General features: G+C 39.8%; 1 protein-coding gene across 1 annotated transcript; it reads left to right on the top strand.

Moving 5' to 3' along the window:
* Positions 1–6696: 6696 nt before the first annotated feature.
* Positions 6697–14786, top strand: LOC149454718 (gastrokine-1-like). The gene is made up of 6 exons (XM_089687161.1): positions 6697–6739; positions 7387–7428; positions 10327–10464; positions 11487–11597; positions 12446–12578; positions 14607–14786. Exons 1-6 carry the CDS (start codon positions 6728–6730, stop codon positions 14672–14674), a joined length of 504 nt encoding a protein of 167 aa, XP_089543287.1. The 5' UTR covers positions 6697–6727; the 3' UTR covers positions 14675–14786.
* Positions 14787–23683: the final 8897 nt, after the last annotated feature.

Here is a 23683-nt window from a genome sequence, read left to right as displayed (position 1 = left end):
GCGACCACCAGTGCTTCAAAGGTTGTGCAGCTCCAAACAAGGCTGGTGAAGCCCGACCAACACTGCAAAGCGAAATAAAAACGAGAAGCGCACAAACCTTGCGCATTACCTCAGTAAACAGAAGTTTATTAAAAAAAAGAAAGGTACTCACAAACAGCGAATAAAATCAGGCATGTAAGTCCTCACAGGGACTTCAGAGATAGAGGGCCAGCGCGAGTCCCATCGTGGGGGTAAGCACTCAGTTCACCTGACGCGTTTCGAAGGCCAGACCTTCTTCATCAGAGCTGCTCTGATGAAGAAGGTCTGGCCTTCGAAACGCGTCAGCTGAACTGAGTGCTTACCCCCACGATGGGACTCGCGCTGGCCCTCTATCTCTGAAGTCCCTGTGAGGACTTACATGCCTGATTTTATTCGCTGTTTGTGAGTACCTTTCTTTTTTTTTAATAAACTTCTGTTTACTGAGGTAATGCGCAAGGTTTGTGCGCTTCTCATTTTTATTTCGCTTTACGCCTTATGCTACCCAGACGATCCATCCATCCATCCATCCTGCACAGATCTGTCCCTGTTACCAGGTCTGCCAGCCTCTTCACGTCAGGCTCCTTTCCCCGCACACCTCTGACGACACTCTCTACCATTGCCGGACGTACTCAGGGGTCGTGACCTGGTCTCAGTCTGCTCCAAGTTCATCCCCACCATCAGGGGCCCTGGTGAATAAGCAGATTGGGACTTAGACTCCGTGCCCTGAGGAACCCCGTGCTGTGGGGTGCTACAGACGGTGCTTAACACTACCAAACTGCCTGCCTGACCATTCCACCTCTCCAGCCCTGACTACACCTGTGTTCCCACACATTTCTGGTCATACCCAGATCCCTAACACTGTTAGAAAAACAGTAAAATCTTGTGGCTAAACTGCAGAATGTCAGTCAAAACATTTAATTTACTCCACACAAACAGTGTTCAAACAATGAGAGCTGTTTCCCCATCTCACAGGGGTGCAGACCTAGCTGAGGGACAAGAAACTGAACTGCAGATTAGTGAGGTAGTAGGGATTTTCAGCATACTCTCTACAAGTCCCATATGCCATAATTGTATTAAAAGTTTTTAAACAATGGCAGGCATGAGTGATGCAGCTGTGCCGGTGGTTATATCCAGACATTTTTTTTTTAAAAAGCACAGAATTCTGAAACAAAAAGCACTCCATAATTAAGTTTAGGGGGATGACTAGGTTTAGGAGGTGGTTTTCTTTATACCTTGTAAATATGGGTGTAACATAAAATAGTAGCTTTAAGTTCACATTTGAAATACTTACTATAATACAATCATCCTCTCCATAGTTGATCTTCTCATACTCCCTCACATGACAGTGACTGAGAAGCCTTCTAATCTGTACTGCAAACACAGAGCAGGATTCCTGGGAGGAGTAGCAGAGCTGTTGAGTCAACAGTGCTTTTGCTGTGAACTTTGAGGATGAATTGTTCAACAGTGCCTAAAGCTAAAAGTCAGTGAGAATGTGATTAATTTAATATAGACATTGAATTTAATGTAGCACTTTACATACTGTTTGTTCTCAGCAGTCCCTGAACTCAAGGAGCTTACAATTAAAGATTCCACATGCATACATACACAGACAAACTAGGAGCCAATTAACCTGCTAGTATGTCTTTGGCGTGAGGATGAAAACCAGAGTGCCCAGATGAAACCCACGCAACCACAGAGAGGAAAATGCAAGTTCCATACATATGGCTGGAAATCAATCCAAGGACCCCAGTGCTGCAAAGCAGGACTGCTAACTAGTAAGCCAAAGGAAAGTGTTCTCTCAAACCACACTCTAAAATTCAGGAGACAGAGTCAGTACAATAATCACTGCTTTCAGGCAGCAAGGTACCATGGGATATGTAGTCCTCAGAACTTGACAGTAAACAGCAGAGGAGAAGCTGCAAAGCATGCAGGGAATGCAGGAAATTGGTGGAAGAGATGGCCAGTAGACAGGCAGAACTCACAACATGAAAGGAGATTTTCAAGTAAGTGTATACTAGATTGTCAAATATAACTATTGTTTGTATTGTTATTACAATGGTAGTGTTATAAAATGAAAGTGTATGTTGTGACTATAGATCTCCTTTAACGCTGCTCCAGGGCCATGGCTTCCTCCATTGTTTACATCCCATCTAGCACAAATCTTCTCAGAAATGATAAATAATCAAGGCTGAGGTTATCGAAAAAAAATTGAGACCAAAGCTGCCACCCCTCAATTTGTGATACCAAATAAAAATAAAATCTTAAACATAGCCAGTCCCCAACAATGTCATTTTCTGATGAAATGAGAGGGGGGGGGGACATCAACATGACATCGTCATGCACATGTGCCTGCGTGATACGATTTGCCTGTTTTACTGGATTACACGATTTTAACAATGTGCTTATGAATGTATGTGATGTAAGTGCTTAACATATTTTTTTTTAAATAAAGGCACAGTATTACGTACTTCACTATGTTTTGTACGTTTTGTCTTTCTGATGGTAATGCTGATGGTTTCAGTTGAGGCAGAGATAATACTACTGGATGTCTTTAAGCAGCTATTGATCTCAAATGCTTCTGACCATTTATAATTGAATGGTCTACTACATCTGTAAATGGCCTATTTGTCTGTACTGCATGCTGGTGGAGGCACTGTTTTCTTTTGATTTCTAAGAACTCCGTAACCTATGGTACCTTGCTGCCTGAACAGAATGATTCTTGTACTTATTCTACCTCCTGAAACTCCTCCTCTCAGCACTTCTGTAGTTCAGAAGGCAGGCTCTGTGATTTCTGTGACACAGCAGTGTCTGCTCACAGGGCATAGTGAAACATGTTACAGATTTCAAGGAAGTAAATGTGTAGGATCTTTACAAAGTAAGTTTATAAACTTCAAGATAGCTAAGATTAATAGATGTACGCTAGGAAAAAATTGAAATACAATACATGGCTTTACATTTTTACCAAATATACACTTTAAGTGAACTAGTCAGTGAGATACTAGTACTCTCCATAAAACATCACCATTGTGCTAAAGCCTGAATGCTAACTTAGATTACTTAGAATACTGTATATACCAGATTAGCTTGGTTTAGCATCATTGGGGCATGGGGTAACTGCTATATTATAGCCTAGTATTCATATCAGTTAGTGTATTACATTCAAATGGGCTTTTCTATCTGTTCATTGATTGTTTTGCATTGCCATCTATTTTACCTTTTGATAATATAGGTGTTATATAGGGTATAATAGGTGTTTGCAGCATCCCACTATCTAACCAGGTGTGTAAGAGGGGATGAAGATGAAGCAGTTCACAGAGTTGTGGCAAAGACCATAGAGCCTTTCATACCAAGCAACTTCTAAAGGGGTAAATGCTACATTACTTTATTCGAAGTCCTCTATATTCCACAGCAACCATAATCATGAGAGCACCTCACAGATTTACTGGGAGTGTATTTCATTAAGCCTGCAGTGAGTTTGTCTTGGATTAGCTTTCTTGCATCACAAGCAGGGGTTCCAAGATGGTCAGATTGCTGATTGCTTTAAAGCACCCCTGTTGCCATAGTAAAAAGTACAACAGCAGCACCTTGTAGATGAAGAGGCTTGATAATCACCTTTCCAGTAGGCAGAGTGTTAAATCTTCCCTCGTACAAAAAACTACTGCGCCTCTGCTATCCAGCAGTTCTGGGTGTGTTGGACAGTATGTCACCTGCTGGCTGCTGTAAATCTTCCTGATCACCATTACATTCTTGCAGTGTATAAAAATGTTTTGGCTCTATGGACTGTTCTCTTTAGAGAAGCCTATCGTGCCTCTACCTAACAACTGTATTTTTATTTTCTCCATCAGCTTATCCCCTACAGTTATTACCCTTTGTATCACTTGACCCTCCCTTTTAGATTGTAAGCTCTAACGAATAGAACCCTTTGATTCATATTGTATTGAATTGTGTTATAATTGTACTGTCTGCTCTCATGTTCTAAAGCACTGCGCAACTATTGGCTCTACATAAATCTTGTATTATAATAATAACAATATGGAGAGATCCATTGATCAAATTAACCAGCTGAATTAAAAGCTGTTACTCTAATTACCATAAGGTCTTATGCATACTAGACATTGCTTTTACATGTTTTCAAAGAGCAAAAGGCTACATTTGACCTTCTTTGCCTACAATGCAAAAGCATTTCTAATAGGACCTGCTGCATTGATAGAAATGCAAAGCATAGCAGGGCAAACACTATCTTATAGTGCAATTCAACAATGCCCGTGTACCAGAGGCGTCCCTAGGGTTGGTGTCACCCGGTGCGGTAACATGTGGTGTCACCCCTCCAGAGAGGAAGGAGCGGTGCCGGTGTAGCTGTAAAATGAGTATCCCTTGAAGAGATGTATCCCCTGAAGCAACTGCGCATGTGCCGGGTTCAGGCCGAAGAAGCCGATCTCCGACTTTAGCACAAAGCTGACGATCTGCTTCTTCGTCTTGAAATCGACACATGCGCAGTTGCTTCAGGGGATACTCATTTTACAGCTACACTGGGGTGGGAGCAGCTGTCATTGTGCCGGCATTCTGCTCCTGCACCCCCTGTGATGGTGTCACCCGGTGCGGCCCGCACCCCTGCACCCCCCTAGGGATTCCATTGCTGTGTACACTAAACTTCAATGTGTTATAAGGCAGATGTTTTTTTTTATCTTAATGCATTCTAAACATTACGGTAAAAAACTTTCTGGATGTAGCCCCTCTCAGCCCCCTAAATACTTACCTGAGCCCGATCTCAATCTAGGGTTGTGCTCTCTTTTTCCCCTCTGGACAAACAAGTAGCCAATGGCTCTTGCTGCTGTCAAATACAGCCAGTGAGGAGAGAACAGGAGGGGGGGGAGTCACATTTGTGTGCCAATGGAAACACAGAGATAGCTCGGGAATGAGAACCTCCATAGCAAGTGGCTTCCTTCAGGGGCACTTAGCAGGGAAGGGGGGGGGTCCAGGAGAGCTGACGGGAGACTCGAGAAGAGAAGAATCAGGCTGCTTTGTGCAATACTATTACACAGAGCAGGTAAGTATGAAAGGTTTGTTATTTAAATAAACAAACACCTTTAGAGCCTATTTAACTGGTTGTCAAACACAACAGGTGAACATTTGTGCATGTGACTGGACCATAAATATCCAGTGAATACCGAATGTGGTATAAATATAGTCCAAAGTACTTTTTGCCCATTACTCCCCTTACTGCAGCCCTGTGTCCCTGTTGTCCTTGGCAGATGATCCCGGGTATAAATGGGCTAGAGATTCACCAATTGCAAGCCATGAAAAGGAACACATCTACTGTAAATTATATTTTTTTTGCGACCCCTACACCTGCAATCTTAAGCTAGCTACGGATGAATCAAATCTTGGCTGGTTTAGCAGGGACTAGCAAAGATTCAATTCATCTATGGGCAGGCTAGATCGACTTCATTACAACCATCCTGTTGGATTTTTTGTATCTGTTACTGTTGGCAGCTATAGACGCTAGCAGTGATCATTGCTGGCAGGGAGGGCTCCCCAGTTGAAGAACACATTCCCCCATCAACACTGACTGTGTTGATGGGGGAATAGAGCGATTTTTGTAAATTTTTCATAGATACTATGAAAATCATAGTATCTATGGCCTGCTTTAGAGGCAGCCAATAGAGTTTTTCAACAAAATTACCACTGGAGATTAGACAGATTTTTACTTAAGGTACAAAGCAAAAAAAGTGCATTCTCCTCGTGCATTACCGTGATAAAAAAGGATTTACTGAAAATGACAAAAGTATATACTCACAAACCAAGAGTCATGTAAACAAACAAGGAACCAATGTGACAGTCCCAGCAAATGGTGGTCTTGCAACAGGGAAAACTCTAACGCGTTTTGGGAGACTATCTCCCTTCCTCAGAGCTTGTTTACATGATTCTTGGTTTGTGAGTATATACTTTTGTCATTTTCAATAAATTTTTTTTATGATGGTAATGCACAAGCAGAGTGCGCCCTTTTTTGCTTTCTTCCAGTAGTATTAAGATTCCCCGAACTTTAGAGGGCTGCACCTCAGCGACAGACTGTTACCGTGTTCCTGGGATGCTTATAGACCTGAGCGCTGGTTTTGCTTTTTTCTTTTTAAATTTTTACTCCAAACAGAAGCACAATTAAGAATTGGTCAGGTGCTGGTGTTATTCTGTCACAGTGCTACTTTAGAGTAGATTAATGAAGGAATTTATTAATCGAGCCGCAATATTATCATGAATCTGTCTCATTGCTCCTGTTTTGTAGTGCCTTGTTGTCCCCCAGAATTGATACATATTCCCCGTAGATTAACTGTCATTTTGTATAAAGCATTGAAAAAATATATTATAAAATGACAAATTCCCTCTAAAGGTAAGGTATTAGTCTGACCATTCTTTGTTGGTCAATGAGTTTTAGGATACATTTGCCAACACGTCACTATATTACAATATGTTGCATAATGTGGGCACTAAATACAAAGAGGTGATTATACGTATATTTTCTACAGGAAATTTCTTATCTCTGTTTAATAAGATAAAAGCCCCATTGAACCTCTTTCTTCAAGAAATGGATAGAGTCCAAGGTCAAATTTGGAAATTGGCATGTTTGTTCTTTCTAGACTATATAAAGGAGATAGAGAGAGGGTCTGTACCTTCTATTTCTTTCTTAGCCCATTTGCTTTGAAGAGCAGACAAAATGAAAACCTTGGTAAGTACAGCTACATTTTGCCACACATGTATATTAAATGTATAATTAAAGACTTACAGAACATTATAAAATGCGGTCTATACCCAACTCAACTTTTTCAGCCACTGTGCCGAATAGGGGGTCATGGCTGCAATAGATAAAAATTTAACAAACTGTTAAGGTGCAATATATATAGGCGACCACTACTGACCCCTTTCAGAATGAGCTGGTTCCCTTATTGGCACACATTTTCCAGGTCAATAGGATCGGCATGATCAGAGAGAAAGAAAGGTCAGCCATGGCAGCCTAAGTATTTTTCTCAGCAGAGGTTTGTGCTATTTCAAAGGTAATGTGTGTGTTCACGGACCTGCTACTTTCTCAAATACTGAGAAATCCTACTAGAGAATACTTCCGACAGCATGTGACACCACAAGACCAAAGCTGCAACCTTGGCGGAAGAGGAGTTGGGATATCGAGTAATACAGGATTTTCACAAAGCGAACTGTGTTAACACAGATTTCACCTTTTTTTTTTTTTTTTTTTTTTTTTTTTTTTTAGAAACTATTGAATCATTAATACTGCATAAGCCAACAGTGACTATTTACAAAATACAGGTTGTCATTTCTTTATATAAAATAACACGTGACATTTTTATCTTTATGTTTCAGGTCATCTTTGCTGCTCTCCTTGGAACTCTGCTTGCTAATGATGTAAGAGAAAATAAGATTCCTTGTAACAGTCATCAGTTTTATTCCTTTCTTAATTTTTAAACCAGGTACTATTGTTCAGGCTATAGACCCAAATATTGATATTCAGCAATGATAAATATCGAACCACCATGGTGCAGATCCACCATACAGGGTGAACGTATTTTGTCAAATACCTTTTTTATGGTTAGCATGTTTTAGCATGGCTTGCTTTAAGGTTGAAAATATTTTGGGCAAAAGTGTTATCAGCACTTGCAGTATTGTTGTTGTACCATTAGGGTTAAAGGTAAGAACATGAGATTATGGCTTGGTCCAAGATAAGGATTAGGTGTAGGGGATAGGATAAGGAATAAGGTTAGTGGCTGGATAAAGGTTTAGCTGGAAGATACGTAAGCCCCCCCCCCAGTTTACAGCAACCTTAAATCAGCCTCTACAAAAGTGTGCTTTACAAATGTGCATTAGTCCTCACCTGCTTTGGGATTCTGAAGCAAGTAGAGTGTTATTCATAACAATGAATAGAAAAAAAGAGGAGCGTCTAGTCACATAACCTATCAAAGTCGTGTAATTGGCCTCTTATCCTCTCATCATGGACTTCTCTCTGTGGTGTGATCTAGAGAGAGTTTTGTGTGACACTGCAGGTCCATAATAGTGCAGACTACGGCATGGAGCTAATTCTGGAGTGTCTAGTGTATAGTGGTATAGTTACATAGTTAGTCTGACTGAAAAAATACAAAAGTCCATCCAGGTATCTGCTCTCCAGTATAAACAAAACTCTTTGTTTTTAGGTATTACTATTTCTGTGCTGGTGCTTCATACATATGAAAAGTGTAAATACCAAATATACTGTATATGCTCAATCAAAATTTATTACACACATTGAATAATGCGGGGAAAGTCGTGGACCTCTGATAGTGTTTTTTCTGCTGCTGGTGCCTTACTGTCCCAGTAAAACTCATTCTCTCCATATTTATTTATTTTTAATTCTTTAATTATTTTCTGCAATATACATTGCGATTACAATGGTATATAGTATGCATGAAAAGAAGGTGTTACAATAAATCATGGCTTATTAATATATGCACATTCTAATTCTAGTAGTCAGATAAGCATGTAAAGTTTTATTAAAGGCTCCATTCACACCAATTAGTTTTTTAGTGCTTTTTGCAGAAACGCACTACAGTCCATTTAACATGGTTCTCTATGGAACATGTTCACATCTCTGCCTTTTTGAGCTGCTGTGTTTTTGGAAAGGGTCAGGGACTTTTTAAAAGTAAAAAGCAGCATTTTTGCTACAATAGAGTTCAACGGGGAAGCTGCTGAAATGCACGGTAGTGTGTTTTTCCCGCGTTCTTGCCACGTTTCGCATTTTTATTCTGCCCAGCAACAAAAAAAAAATCCTTCTTAACAGAAAAGAAAGGCTGAACAAATTGAAAAATGCAGTAAAAACGGTAGAAAACCGCAAAGCAAACTGCAAAAAGCACTGGAGAAAGCATCAAACAAAAAAATGCATATATGTGATGCAAGTCTAAATAATAAACATCAGGGTATATGTTGAGGAGCAAAAACGTATTCTTTTAATTCAAAACAAATTGGAGAGGTGATGTTTATATTCATAATTATTTGAAAAAGGAGTGAGTAGGATTGAATAGAAGACAGAAGGGGAAAAGGAAGGAAAGGAGAAAAAAGAGGGTATAAAGGGAGCATGAGGGAAGTTGGATATGGTACGAAGGGAACAAAGGTGGGGAAGGGAGGGGTTGAGAAGGGGAAAGGAAATGTAAGGCTCCTTTCACATTAGCCATAATACTTACTGCCCCCAAAAAACAATTAATGATGGATGCCTTTTCAGAAAGCCATGAAAGAAGGTTAGCAGGGGGTTTTTTTATCGCCAAATGCAACCATGGAAATGCGTGCTGCTCCAAGCATCACCATGACTGCCTGAAGGTGGGTGGTTGGGGGTTGGAAATATTGTGGATCAACTGCCTGTTTTTACCGCCCCCTGGCCACCTATGTGAAAGGAGTGACGGTAAGTGACGGCAAGGAAAATCCAACGATGAATTACATATGTGCTTACACTTTAGTAGGTAAGCAGTACAGAGTGCTACTGATCTAGTTCCCTATTGTAAGGCTGTAACACATTCAGAGGAAAACTGAAATTGTAACCAATGGAACCAGGTTATTCTAAAGTGGCCTGATCTGTTTTTGCTTCCCTCATTTATTAACCTAGTGTTGTGGTACAGGAAGTGAGGGATAATTTACGTAGTGGGATTGCATACAACTACAAAAACCTAAAAGTTCACGCTATCCAAAACTGCAAAAAGCTTTGGCTGACGTCAAGCTTTTAACTGTCTACCATCAGTAGCGCCCTTTGCAGTGAGTGAATGTATTCACAAATCAGCAAAGTGCAATCTTGTTTAACGTACCCAAATATTTGTGAGCAGAAGCTGAATCTTCCGAGTATTATACAGTTCCTGAATCATGATCGTTTAAAATCCTGAACAACATGGTTCTCCGCATATCATACAGAATAGTGAGGAAGCAAATTATAACTTAGCACTTTATAATCAGCAATTCTTCTGGTTCAGTCATCAGTAAGCCTGGGAGTACAAATTTCAAAGATTCAAGAAATTTTAAATTAGCCCAAGAAAAATATCAACATTTTGACCTCTGAAATACCAGCATTTTTATTATGTTTTCATGTGATTCATAACCCCGCAGAGTAGATGTAAAAGCATTAATTCTGGGTATTTATAAATAGTAAAAACAGTTGTTTAATCTGGTTGCACAGCATCAGCCATGAAAATCCCGCTGGCTAACCCTAGGCAGTGCCTGTTTAGGCCATTTCACATGTTTTGATTTGATTCTCTAATTAATTTTATGTAAACTTGTAACATTCTCCCACAGAATGTAGATGTGAATAATTCGGGGAATGATGGTGGCAATGTGCATCAGACTGTGAACATTAACAACCAGGACAAGGTAGCCAACATCAACAATCTAAATGGCTGGAACTCCTGGGATTCCGTCTGTGACTATGCACAGGTGAGATATCCGCTAATAACCTTTGATTTATGAGATGCCAGGAAAATCGGCTGGACATCAACCTGAGTGTGATCTGTCTGGGAAGTAATCCAAACTCTCATCTCTCTATTCAACTCCGACATTCAAATACAAAGAGGGAATTTACTATGTTCAGCTTAACTAAACATGCTGAGGCTAGGAGGTTACTATGCCCTAGATTCTGTCTGCTCCAGTCTTAGTAAATTCCCCTCATATATCTTTTCTCCAAGGTAAAGTACTTCAGAACCTTAAAGACAGTCCTACTGTCATGATAATGTCTTCAATCAATTTTGACATCTGCAATTCCATCTTCATTCTTCATTGCATGGCTTCAATGGCAACACCATTTAGTGGTTCTACAATAGCATGCATACTAACCGTCATTATCCAGTTATCTGAAATAAGTAGACAAACCTAAATGTTCACGCTATCCAAAACTGCAAAACGCTTTGGCTGACATCAAGCTTTTAACTGCCTACCATCAGTAGCACCCTTTTGCAGTGAGTGAATGTATTCACAAATCAAGAAAGTGCAAATTTTTTTAACTGACCTAAATATTTGTGAGTAGAAGTTGAATCTTCAGAGTATTATACAGTTCTTGAATCATGATCCTTTAAAGCGATTTTGACGTCTGCAATTCCATCTTCATTCTTTATCGCATGGGTTCAGTGGCAACATCATTTAGTGGTTCTACAATAGCATGCATACTAACAGTCATTATCCAGTTATCTAAAATAAGTAGACAAATCCAACGCAGGGGAAATGTTTTAGCAAAGGTTCAGCAAAGACAAAATATCAGAATAAGAAACTAGTAAGTATTTGTTAGGTTGGTTTGATTGACTGGTTGATTGGTTGGTTGATTGATTGATCTATAAGCTGACTGATTTTATTCCATTTTGAAGTTCATTGTTATCTGTGACTGTTGTAGTAAAATATTTTTCAATATTTTGACCCACTCGTACAAAACAAAAAAAATGTTTTATCTTTATTTTTTTAAATAAAAGGGTGTTGTTGCAACAAGGCTCTTTGGGAAGAAAGTATGCGTAGTGAGTAAGATGGATAACACCAAGTTCCCCAGTCTGGAAGTCATTAGAACAACATACCAACAAAGCCCGGTAAGAAACATAACACTCCATATCCTAAATACCTCACTGAAATTGGCAATAAATGCTAAAATGGACCTATACTGAAATTTTAACTGAAAAAATTTTACAAGTCAGACTGGCCTGGATAAATAGAGAGTAACAGAAGGGATTAATTATGTACCTTTCATGGAAGGTCATGCGCTTCTAATTGTATGGTCATACACTTCCGATTGTATGACCTAAACCCTAGCTATTCAGTTATATATTCTAGAGGATCAGATGATCTAAAGACTGATTTTGCCTTTCATCAAGGATCACATGACCAAATTTCTAGGCTTTAGATTATATGAACAGTCCTAGCTGGAACCTGAAACCTCTCCAGGAAAACAGTGTTTTAACCATTTTATTACACTTTATGTATCCATCTCAGCAAGATGTGTCATCATTTTAAATAACTTTTGTGCATGGCTCCACTTTAATACATGAGAAGCTTCCAAAATGTACATGGATGATTTGCAGCTTAAAGGATACTATAGGAATGAAATTTAACAGTAACTTCATCCCAGATTTGGTATCTTGATTTATGTAAGAATTCCAGATCCAACGTGAAGACAGAATGATTTTATAGTAATGAAAGGATAATCAGTGACAGTTAATTTTTTGGTCCACGTGAGTATAATACCTCATTCAGGAATCTAGGACATCCTGAGTCATGCATTGTGTGAATCGCTGCAGTTAAATAAAGCTGCTTTACATGTATATTCAGATGAGTCAAAACCAGGCAAGAAGGTGACAATTTATAGTACATTTGCTTAAATATATAATGTTTTTGAAATTAATGCTTATAAAGTGCTTATTTAAATTGTTTCCATAACCAGGTCAATGCCCCTTCAAGCCTCTTCAAATATTCCCTTAAGCATCCAGTTCCCATTGCCAACATTGGCATATATGGTGTGCATGTAGAAGCCCTGTGCCAAGGAATTCCAACATACACTACCGAACCAATCCAAGGTAGGAACAACATACAGAAACACCATCTATCTATCTATCTATCTATCTATCTATCTATCTATCTATCTATCTATCTATCTATCTATCTATCTATCTCTGCTGTCCATCCATCAATTCCTAATGTCTCTTTTTAATATTTAAAATTAAAACATTTCATTACTGGATAGATGTACCTTCATGCTGCCCCATTAAAAAAATATTTGTATAATGATGAATATAAATGAATACATACAGATATAATGGAATATATTATTCTGCACATGTTATGCAAACACATAAGGGAAAAACAGACTAGAACAATTGGAAGACTATAGGCTTAACTCATCAGGCTATAATGTATGTTTTATGTTCTATAGCACTTGTTATTTTCAAACATTTGACCGTTACTTTCAGTTCTTGTTTGCTGATAATAACAGTGGGTAAAACAAAAATAATCATCATAATAGATAACTGGACCTATTAGCTAATAAAAACCTGAACGTTGGAGGGACTACTACAAATTTGTTTCAGGGCATCACCACAAGTACAAAAGAAAAAGATTAAACTCAACTTTAGTGTTCAATAGCAAACAATAATTATAATTATTAAGCATAGGGTGTCTCTTACCACAACTGTTAGACCAAGCCAAGAATGCTGCATACAATTTAAAAAGACTGGTCTGCCTAATATTCTGATATATATTGTTCCTAAAGGTCTGGCTTCTTACAGTGCATCTCCTGGGGACTTCAGGGGTGTGTTCTCCCTGACATAGATTTCATGAATACCCTGAGGTGTTCCTACTCCCCCTGTTCTGTTCTTCATTATATGATATTGTATAAACCAGCCTTTCTCAACCTTTTCAACACAGAGGAACCCTTGAAATGACTTTTTGGTCCCCTGCTACAAATTACTGTATCTACAGCTCATGATACATTTCTGTGATGGTCAGTGGGAAGAATGTTCCTTACACTTGTGTTCATTGAGAATAATTACCCCCTTATAGTTAGCTAAAAATATCAATGGTATCAGCGGGAAGCTATCTGAGAGGCAGATATTGCTCATTGCTCAAGGAACCCCTAGCAACCTTTGGAGGAACTCTAGGGTTCCAAGGAACCCTGGTTGAGAAACCCTGGTATAAACTATAAAACCATCAGAGAGAGTGTGGCGCCTTCACAATGGGTGGGAAAGCTGTGCTAACCTGGTTAATCAATGGTAGAAATATTATCACATGAATGTAAAAATGTAAGAAACTGTAAGACTATGTTGGTGGATTTAACTTTAGCATTTTCATAATCGTGAAATCTGTTTTGAGGAGTGCGAATAGGATTAAGCAGACTTGTCCTACTGTGAAAAAACCTTAAAGATAGGGCCAGAAGGCTCATTTTTTTCATTCAGACAGCAGGCTGAATAAAAAAAAAAGTTGACAACTCCTGCATCCATCTCACCCCCCGCCAGGACATTCTATTCTGACAGCAAGGAGTCTCCACTGTCAGAATTCAGTGATCAGTGCTGCAGGCAATTGGCTGCAAGCCACTAATTGAAGAAGGTTATCAGCAGGTCACGAGCTAATGGTCTGCTTCTGTTGAACAGGGAGGGCTACACACACATCAAAATGTTGCTGGTCCCTGAACCAGCTGAATTTTGATCTGTGTGTACCCACCTTCACTCTAGTCAACATTTTCCATTGCATTTTCAAACTATAAAGATTTAACTTCAAAGCTTTGTTAGTGATAATGATGTTTCTACAGTACTACACCAGCAACAACCTTTGAGGAAAGGTGGGAATCATTATGGTCTCTTAGATTGTAAGCTCCAAGGAGCAGGGCCATCCTAACCCTTTTGTATTGAACTGTATTGTTGCTGTATTGTCTCCCGTTATATTGTAAAGCACTGAGCAAACTGTTGGCGCTATATAAATCCTGTATAATAATAATAATAATAATACTATTTGTCTTCCAAGGAAGATAATAAGTAACCTATTTTAACATAATACTGTGTTCCTGTTATAACTAGAGCACTAACATTTCTTCTGCTTTACCTTTTTTTCAGTGGATGAGTATTACGAATGCGATACAAACAGTGTCATCACCATTGGAGGCATCAGCTTCTGCTTTTAAACACCCCTCCCCCCCCCCCAACATACGTAAAGTTTCTACATCACATAATGCATATCAATTAAAAACTAATTTCTGTACTTTTTTACTACAAATAAAGCATTTATATGAAACATATGGGTGTCAGTTGTGTAAAGTAAAACTACATTCCTTAATAGTATAATGAAATGTTTTATTTACTGCAAAGAGTAGAAGGGAAAAATACACAGGATTTGTTTCATCACTGTGTATCGCCTGAGGCCAGTCACTTCACTGGGTATATGTAAGGGCTTACAATCACTTTAAATATTTATTGCTCTGTATATGTTACTCCTTCATATCAGTCCCAGTGTGTCCATGGATCTGCCCTTGAAAAGAACCCGAGAACAAACAAACCAAAAAATGACCAACATGCTTTATCTAGTACCTGCTACAGAAGGCACTGTAGGCACAAAAGGTTGTAGAAGAAATGCTACTATGCATATGATAACTTAAAATGTTACTAAACCCTGTATTCACTGTATCTGGTCTCCCACAGTACACAGAACATGGAAATGCAATTATTTTAGTAAATATAAACTGCTAAATAGTGTTCAGCAGAGCAGTAATTAAAGCTTGTAGGAAGAGTTCTCTTTCTGCTCTAGGAGGAGGCAGAACCCCTGACCTCTGTCTGGACACTGCTGATTGGCCCTGTGCTGATCACATGCACTCTCCCGAGAATAATAAAACCTCTCTGGTAATACACACCAAACTGAGCATGTGCAGAGTGTCTCCACATGATATGTCTTTTTAGGAGATAAGAGGGGGGGTACTGGAAGAAGGGAAAGATCATAGAAGTCAGGATTAAACAGCATTTTTACACAATACAGATGATTAACCCTTTAGGTTCAACAGTGAGCATAACAAGCATGCTTTACTGCATATACACACTGATTTTACTATTGTGGGTTTAGTAACAGCTAAGTTTATAGAGCCAGATATATTTATAAACAACAGCCATTAGAAGGGTAAAAACTGTGTATGGATGTCAATTACATAAATATTATACACATGGCAGGATAGTTGATCCATTACAAATGCCACCTTTTCAGATATACCACTCAAAAAAGAAGATCACTCTATCAATGAGAAATGTATACTATACAATCTTATATATCCCAATATCACATTTCATAAAGACTTCCAAAAGGGTTAAAATATGTAGGAATCACTATAAACCAGGGACGGACTGACCATTTGGAAACTTGGGCACTGCCCGAGAGCCCGGGGTCAGTAGTAGGCCCCATGAGATGCCCCTGGTACCTTTTTCATAGGCTTTTTTGAGTTTGGGCAAGGACACAGGGGCCCCATGATCCCCTATTGCCCGGGGGCCCCATGAGTTGTCAGTCCGCCCCTGCTATAAACATTGTATTGTTATGTATATGATGTTTATAATTTGGTTAATAAACAACACACAGCTCTGTAAATCTCATGTATACATGAGCCACTCTACTTTATATCAGCCTTTTTCAAACTGTTTGCCCCAGAGGAACCCCTAAAATAATTTTCAGGTCTCAGGGACCCTTACTAAAATCAGGGTTAGTGAAAAAATGCTCCTTACATTGGTGGTCATTAGAAAGGATGAAACCTTTACTGTGATGTTTAGACTGTCACTCTTAAAGATAGGTAAAAATATAACTTGTGTCATGCTGCTGGTTTTGCCGAATGACATTGGTCCAAAACTATGTAGAAACCATTTAATAGGAACTCCTAGAAACCTTTGGAGGAACCCTAGAGAACCTTAAAAGCACTGCAGGTGTGCTCTCTATAAATGATATAGTTGTGGCTGTGAGATAGCTGTAACTTATGGTCTCAGTAGAAATAGCAGACATTGACCAGATCCAAATGATATCCTGCAGATTGTAGAAAAAGTTTTAATGCAAAAATTTGTGCAGATCATAAGAGATGAACATCAGACAGGTCAAATAATCATAGTATGTCAAGCTCCAGCATAATATAGTACATGTGGTGAATGGAAGCTAAAGCATGAGGCAGCTGCAGAGTGAAGTAGGGACACAATTACTTAAAGGAAAACAAACAACAAAGCATGCGTTAGATAATATGAAGATTATAAAAGAGGTTTTATCTCTTCTCCACTGAATCCAAAACTGAAAAAATTGGGCTTGCTATACTGTGGCTTTAAAGTGTTTTTCCACTTTGTAGTAAAATTTGAGTTTGTTATGAGTTCCCATTCAAACAGCAAATCTAAAATATATTTCTAAACATTTCTTACCATTTTAGCTTTTTCTTTTGTAGTAGATTTATACATAGGACACCATGGGCAAGCTTCTATTGCCTTGAATAGATGACAATATGCGCATAAGGGACAGAGCGGGACTTTTTTTAAAAGCATACAACAGAACCCAAACGTTGAAATTTGTTACCCTTTCCAAGGGCAGACTGGTTCAAATCTAGTTTACAGCTAATAATGAAATCAAGCTGCAAAGTACAGAGAGGGTTAATTATGGAAAATAAAACTTCCCACAACCCCCTCCTTAAGATTACTGGCAAAGTTAACAAAGTTCTTTCAGCATGAAGAAAACAAAAATAATTTTAAAAAGTAAGCAGCATTTTATTCTATTTTAAAATAGTTTTTATTTTAAAGTTATGCTATGGGGATGGGAACATGTAACACATGTAAAATAGGTGCTAACTCAAACTGGCTGCAAAAGTGGAAGTATACTTTAAGCAATAGACAGAATTGAGTATATAGTTGTAACAGTGATGCATGGTGCTAAAGTCTGCTAAGGGTTTTCTATATATTTTAGGATTACTGTGGATCAACCTTTGTGCCTGAGATTTATGTATTTGTGTGGTTGAATTCAATAGACATATGTCTGTTTTCAGCTTAAAGATCAAGCTATTGTCTTGAAGAAGCCAAATGCACAGGCTAAACGCGTTGCCCGTATTTTGAAATATATTTATGTTGTCACTACTGTATGTGCTGATTGGTTATCCTTTAATATACATGAGGGGGGCTTTGTGCTCAACTTTATGTGCTTTGTTCTTATCTTCTCTTTTGAAGAGTATCTTTTGTAATATGGGTCCTATTATGGACATATGATTCTTTTATGTCAATAAATGGTTATATGTATTTTATTGTGTGGTCTCTTACTGTGCCCAAACAATCCAATGGCTTACCATACTTAGCAGTTCGGTCCTTTTTCTTTTCAGCTTAAAGATGAACTCCAGCCTTTCCTTTGGTCTAGCACAGTTGTACAGGCTCCTCTCTTGTACTTAAAGCAGAGCTCCACCCAAAAGGGGAAATTCCACTTTAAGGATTGGTCCCCTGATCTCCCCTGATCTCCGTTAAGGATTAGCACCTTTGGGGAGCCGGGGCGGAGTGGGTACCTGAAATTGACAGGTACCCGCTCCCACTTCTGCTGTTATCACCTAGGCCAGGGGTAGGCAATCTGAGAGCTGCAGGACTACAAGTTCCATCATGCCTCTGCAAGTCATAGCTATAACTGTCAGTTTTGTAATCTTTGCAATGCCTCATGGGAAATGTAGTTCTACAACAGCTAGAGTGCCACAGGTTGCCTACCGCTGACCTAAGCGAACGGAAGCAGAAGTTGTCCTCCCCCCTCCCTCTCTGTAGTCTTCTGGGACACGTGACAGGTCCGAGAAGACTACAGGTCTATTCACAAAGGGCATCACTACTCACGCATGCGCAATGAGCACCTGGCTGTGAAGCCTTAAGCTGTCACAGCTGGGTGCCCACACTGAAGATGTCAGCGCTGGGAACAGAGGGCACCAGTAAAACTGGCTTGTTGGTGGGATACCGCGGGATCGAGGGACAAGTAAGTGTCCATTTTTTAAAAGTAAGCAGCTACAGTTTTTGTAGCTGCTGACTTTTTTTTTCCACTGAAACTCCACTTTAAATGAGAAATATGGCCAGAGCTTTTTAGGTCCTGCTTCACCTATGGATAATATGAGTGCACTTCATCCTGCACTCCAGTGACCTGTTTTCAGCTAACAGAAGGCTAAAGCAGACACTGGAGAGCTCCCAAGTCGGGCTCCACCCAGTTGCCTGGGCCAGCAGCTCGCTCAGACTAGTAGTGAGCTCCTGAGAGCCTAAGCCAGCTGCTCCATCCTCTCCACAGCCCTGTGCTCTAGTTAGCACTGGAGGGGCAGAGCAGAGAACAGGTGATCACCAGCTCTCTGCTTACTGAAGACTGAGTGATAACTTAGTTCTCAATCTTAGAAGTGGATAAATGCTGTATCTAATTAGGTGAGCATAATTGGTTTTTATTTTAATTTTTTTTATTTTTATTTTATTTTTATTTTTCCCTGATCAATCTCAATTTAATCAGATGCTTTGGAGGCCAGAGGATAGACCGCAGATCTCTCCATAAACAGGACCTGCCACAGCTCACACTATCACAAGGGATGTTGCGCATCCCTTGTGATAGCAGTAAAGTTGGTAAAAAAAATAAAGGGACAGTGTAAAAAAGTTCTAAATAAAATAAATAATAAAATAAAAATGTTAAAGTGCTCCCATGTCCTCATGCACATGCGCAAATGTAAATGCATATATAAGTCCTGCTTGCATGTTATTTGTGATTGCACCACACATGTGAGCACCAGACCTCCCATGTAACTCTAAACTGGTAACCTATAAAGGCTTTTCAAAGCACGCCTATGGAGATTTTTAGGTACTGTAGTTTGGCGAAGTTTCAGAGCATGACATGTTAGGTATTTATTTACTCAGCGTAACATCTTCTATTATAATTCACCAAACAATTGGGTACTACATTGCTCACAAAAATTAAAGGAATGCTTTGAAAACACATCAGATCTCAATGGGGAAAAATATCATGCTGGATGCTGGACAGTCTGAGGTGCAACCTGGCGGTGTCGAATGGACCGAAAAATTATATCCCAGAGAGGTTCTATTGGATTTAAGTCAGGTGAGTGTGGAGGCCATTCAGTCTTATCAAATCCTTCATCCTCCAGGAACTGCCTGCATACTCTCCCCACATGAGGCCAGGCATTGTCATACACCAGGAGGAACCCAGGACCCACTGCACCAGTGTAGGGTTTGACAATGGATCCAAGGATTTCAAGTGTTAGTAAACTCACAACAGTAAAATCAGTCTGTACATGCATAAAAGCATGCTTGTTACACTCACTGTGGAACCTAAGAGGTTAACCCTCTGCATTGTGTAAAAAGGCTGTTTAATCCTTTTTTCTGTGCCACTCCTCTTGTTGAAACGAGCACCTGATACAGACTGAATCTGTAGTCACATGCACATGCTCAGTTTGGTGTGTATTGCTAGAGAGGTTGTTTTTTTTCTTAGGAGAGTGCATGTGATCAGTACAGAGCCAATCAGCACTGTCCAGGAAGAGGGTCATGACTTTCACATCCTCCTAGAGCAGAAAGAAAACTCCTCCTACAAGCTTTAACCAGTTCTCTGCTGAAGTCACAAGACTACTCTAACTGCTGATGAGAAAAGGTATTTAGCAGTTTATATTTAGTAAAATAATTGCATTTGCATGTTCTGTGTATTGTGGGAGACCAGATATAGCAAATGCAGGGTCCTGGGTTTAGTATCACTTTCATCCCGATATCTAATGGCAGTCAGGGTGCCATTGTCTAGCCTGTAGAGGTCTGTGCGTCCCTCCTGGATATGCCTCCCCAGACCATCACTGACCCACCACCAAAATGGTCATGCTGAATGATGTTACAAGCAGCATAACATTCTCTATGGCTTCTCCAGACCCTTTCACATCTGTTACATGTGCTCAGGGTGAACCTGCTCTCATCTGTGAAAAGCACAGGTTGCCAGTGGTGGATTCTGGTGTTCAATGGCAAATGCCAAACGAGCTCTATGATGCTGGGCAGTGAGCACAGGGCCCATTTGAGGTAGTTGGGCCCTCAGGCCACCCTCATGAAGTCTGTTTCTGATTGTTTGGTCAGAGACATTCACACGAGTGGCCTACTGGAGGTCTTTTTGTAGGGTTCTGGCAGTGCTCATCCTGTTCCTCCTTGCACAAAGGAACAGATACCGGTTCTGCTGATGGGTTAAGGACCTTCTATGGCCCTGTCCAGCTCTCCCAGAGTAACTGCCTGCCTCCTGGTATCCCCACCATGCTCTTGATGGAGGGAGATACAGCAAAACTTCTGGCAATGGCACGTATTGATGTGCCATCCTGGAGGAGTTGGACTGCCTGTGCAACCTCTGTAGGGTCCAGGTATTGCCTCATGCTACCGGTAGTGACACTGACCCTAGCCAAATGCAAAACTAGTGAAAAACAGTCAAAAAAGATGAGTAAGGAAAAAAATGTCAGTGGCCTCCACCTGTAAACCAGTCCTGTTTTGGGGGTCATCTCAATGTTGCCCATCTAGTGCACCTGTTGTTGATTTAATTAACACCAAAGCAGCTGAAACTGATTAACAACCCTACTTAACTGATCAATATCCCAGGAGTTTAATTGAATTGATGCTATACTCTATAATCAAGCACCTAGGCATGCAGGCTGCTTCTACAAACATTTGTGAAAGAATAGGTCACTCTCAGGAGCTTAGTGAATTCAATCATGGTACCGTGATAGGTTGCCACTTAATAAGTCCTTCTTGCTACTAAATATTCCATGGTCAACTGTTAGTGGTATTATAACAAAGTGGAAGCAACTGGGAACAACAGAAAATCAGTCATGAAATGATAGGGCACGTAATATGACAGAGCGGGGTCAGTGTATGCTGAAGCACACAGTGATCAGAAGTTGCCAACTGTCTGCAAAGTCAATAGCTACCAATAAACCTCCAAACTTCTTGTGGCCTTCGGATTAGCACAACAACAGTGCGTAGAGAGCTTCATGGAATGGGTTTCCATAGCCGAGCAGCTGCATCCAAGCCTTTCATCACCAAGTGCAAAGCAACGTTTCGAAAGCAGTGGTGTAAAGCACACCTCCACTGGACTCTAGAGCAATGGAGATGTGTTCTCTGGAGTGACGAATCACTCTTCACGAATCATGCGTCTCTGGCAAACCGATGAAAGTGTCTGGGTTTGGCTTTTGCAGGAGAATGGTACTTGCCTGACTGCATTGTGCCAAGTGTAAAGTTTGGTGGAGGGGGGATTATGGTGTGGGGTTGTTTACAGGGGTTGGGCTTGGCCCCTTAGTTCCAGTGAAGGGAACGCTTAAGACATCAGCATACCAAGACATTTTGGAGAATTTCATGCTCCCAACTTTGTGGGAACAGTTTGAGGATGTCCCCTTCCTGTTCCAACATGACTGCACACCAGTGCACAAAGCAAGGTTCATAAAGATATGGATGAGCTAGTTTGGGGTGGAGGGACTTGACCGGCCTGCAGAGAGTTTGCTTTGTTATTTATTATTGCTTTCTATTGTTATTACTTGGTATATGGAATTTTCAATTTGTAAAATTACCATTTTTATGTCTTTATATGAGACCTAAAGCAGCATTTCTGAACCACTATTAAGAATGAGGTCTGCTTTATGGCCATTCAAGTACAGTAAATATAAAAAGTCTACACATCCCTGTTAAAATGTCAGGTTTCTGTGATATAAAAAAATTAGACAAAGATAAATCATTTCAAAGATTTTTCCACCTTAAATGTGACCTATAAATTGTACAACTCAATTGAAAAACAAACAAATCTTTTAGGGGGGGAAGTAAACATAAAAAAACTAAAATAATGTGGTTACACATCTGCCATCATTTAAAGTGCCTCTGATTAACCCCAAATGAAGTTCAGCTGTTCTAGTAGGTCTTTCCTGACATTTTCTTAGTCACATCCAATAGCAAAAGCCGTGGTCCGCAGAGAGCTTCCAAAGCATCAGGGGGATCTCATTGTTAAAAGGTATCAGTCAGGAGAAGGGTACAAAAGAATTCCCAAGGCATTAGATATACCATGGAACACAGTGAAGACAGTCATCATCAAGTGGAGGAAATATGGCGTAACAGTGACATTACCAAGAACTGGACGTCCCTCCAAAATTGATGAAAAGACAAGAAGAAAACTGGTCTGTAAGGCTGCCAAGAGGCCTACAGCAACATTAAAGGAGGTGCAGGAATATATGGTGAGTACTGGTTGTGTGGTACATGTGACAACAATCTCCCATATTCTTCATATGTCTAGGCTATGGGGTAGAGTGGCAAGACGGAAGCATTTTCTTACAAAGAAAAACATCCAAGCCCGGCTACATTTTGCAAAAACATATCTGAAGTCTCCCAAAAGCATGTGGGAAAATGTGTTATGGTCTGATGAAACCAAGGTTGAACTTTTTGAACATAATTCCAAAAGATATGTTTGGCACAAAAACAACACTGTACAGCACAAAAAGATCACCATACACACAGTGAAGCATGGTGGTGGTAGCATCATGCTTTGGAGCTGTTTTTCTTCAGCTGAAACTGGGGCCTTAGCCAAGGTAGAGGGAATAATGAACAGTTCCAAATACCAGTCAATATTGGCACAAAACCTTCATGCTTCTGCTAGAAAGCTGAACATAAAGAGTAACTTCATCTTTCAGCATGACAACGACCCAAAGCATACATTCAAATAAACAAAGGAATGGCTTCACCAGAAGATGATTAAAGTTTTGGAATGGCCCAGCCAGAGGCCAGACCTGAATCCGATTGAAAATCTGTGGGGTGATCTGAAGAGGGCTGTGCACAGGAGATGCCCTCACAATCTGACAGATTTGGAGTGTTTTTGCAAGGAAGAGTGGGCACATATTGCCAAGTCAAGATGTGCCATACTGATAGATTCATACCCAAAAAGACAGAGTGATGTAATAAAATCAAAAGGTGCTTCAACAAAGTATTAGTTTAAGGGTGTGCACAGTTATGCAACCATATTATTTTACTTTCCTACTTCCCTCCACCTAAACGATTTCAGTTTGTTGTTCAACTGAATTGTATAGTTTTTAGGTTACATTAAAGGTGGAAAAGTTCTGAAAAGATTTATCTTTGTCTCATTTTTTTAAATCACAGAAACCTGACATTTTAACAAGGGTGTGTAGACT

The sequence above is a fragment of the Staurois parvus genome, unplaced genomic scaffold (assembly GCF_062004578.1).
Source record: "Staurois parvus isolate SC_StPar_1 unplaced genomic scaffold, SC_StPar_1.0 ptg000420l, whole genome shotgun sequence".
In the NCBI taxonomy this organism is placed as follows: domain Eukaryota; kingdom Metazoa; phylum Chordata; class Amphibia; order Anura; family Ranidae; genus Staurois; species Staurois parvus.
The sequence above is the reverse complement of the archived record's forward strand: the minus strand, read 5'-3'. Positions and strand labels throughout refer to the sequence as shown.

Coding starts and splice junctions, on each gene's coding strand:
- LOC149454718 (XM_089687161.1), top strand. Junction 7,429..10,326: donor GAACTCTGCTTGCTAATGAT/GTAAGAGAAAAT, acceptor ATTCTCCCACAG/AATGTAGATGTGAATAATTC. Junction 10,465..11,486: donor CCGTCTGTGACTATGCACAG/GTGAGATATCCG, acceptor TTTAAATAAAAG/GGTGTTGTTGCAACAAGGCT.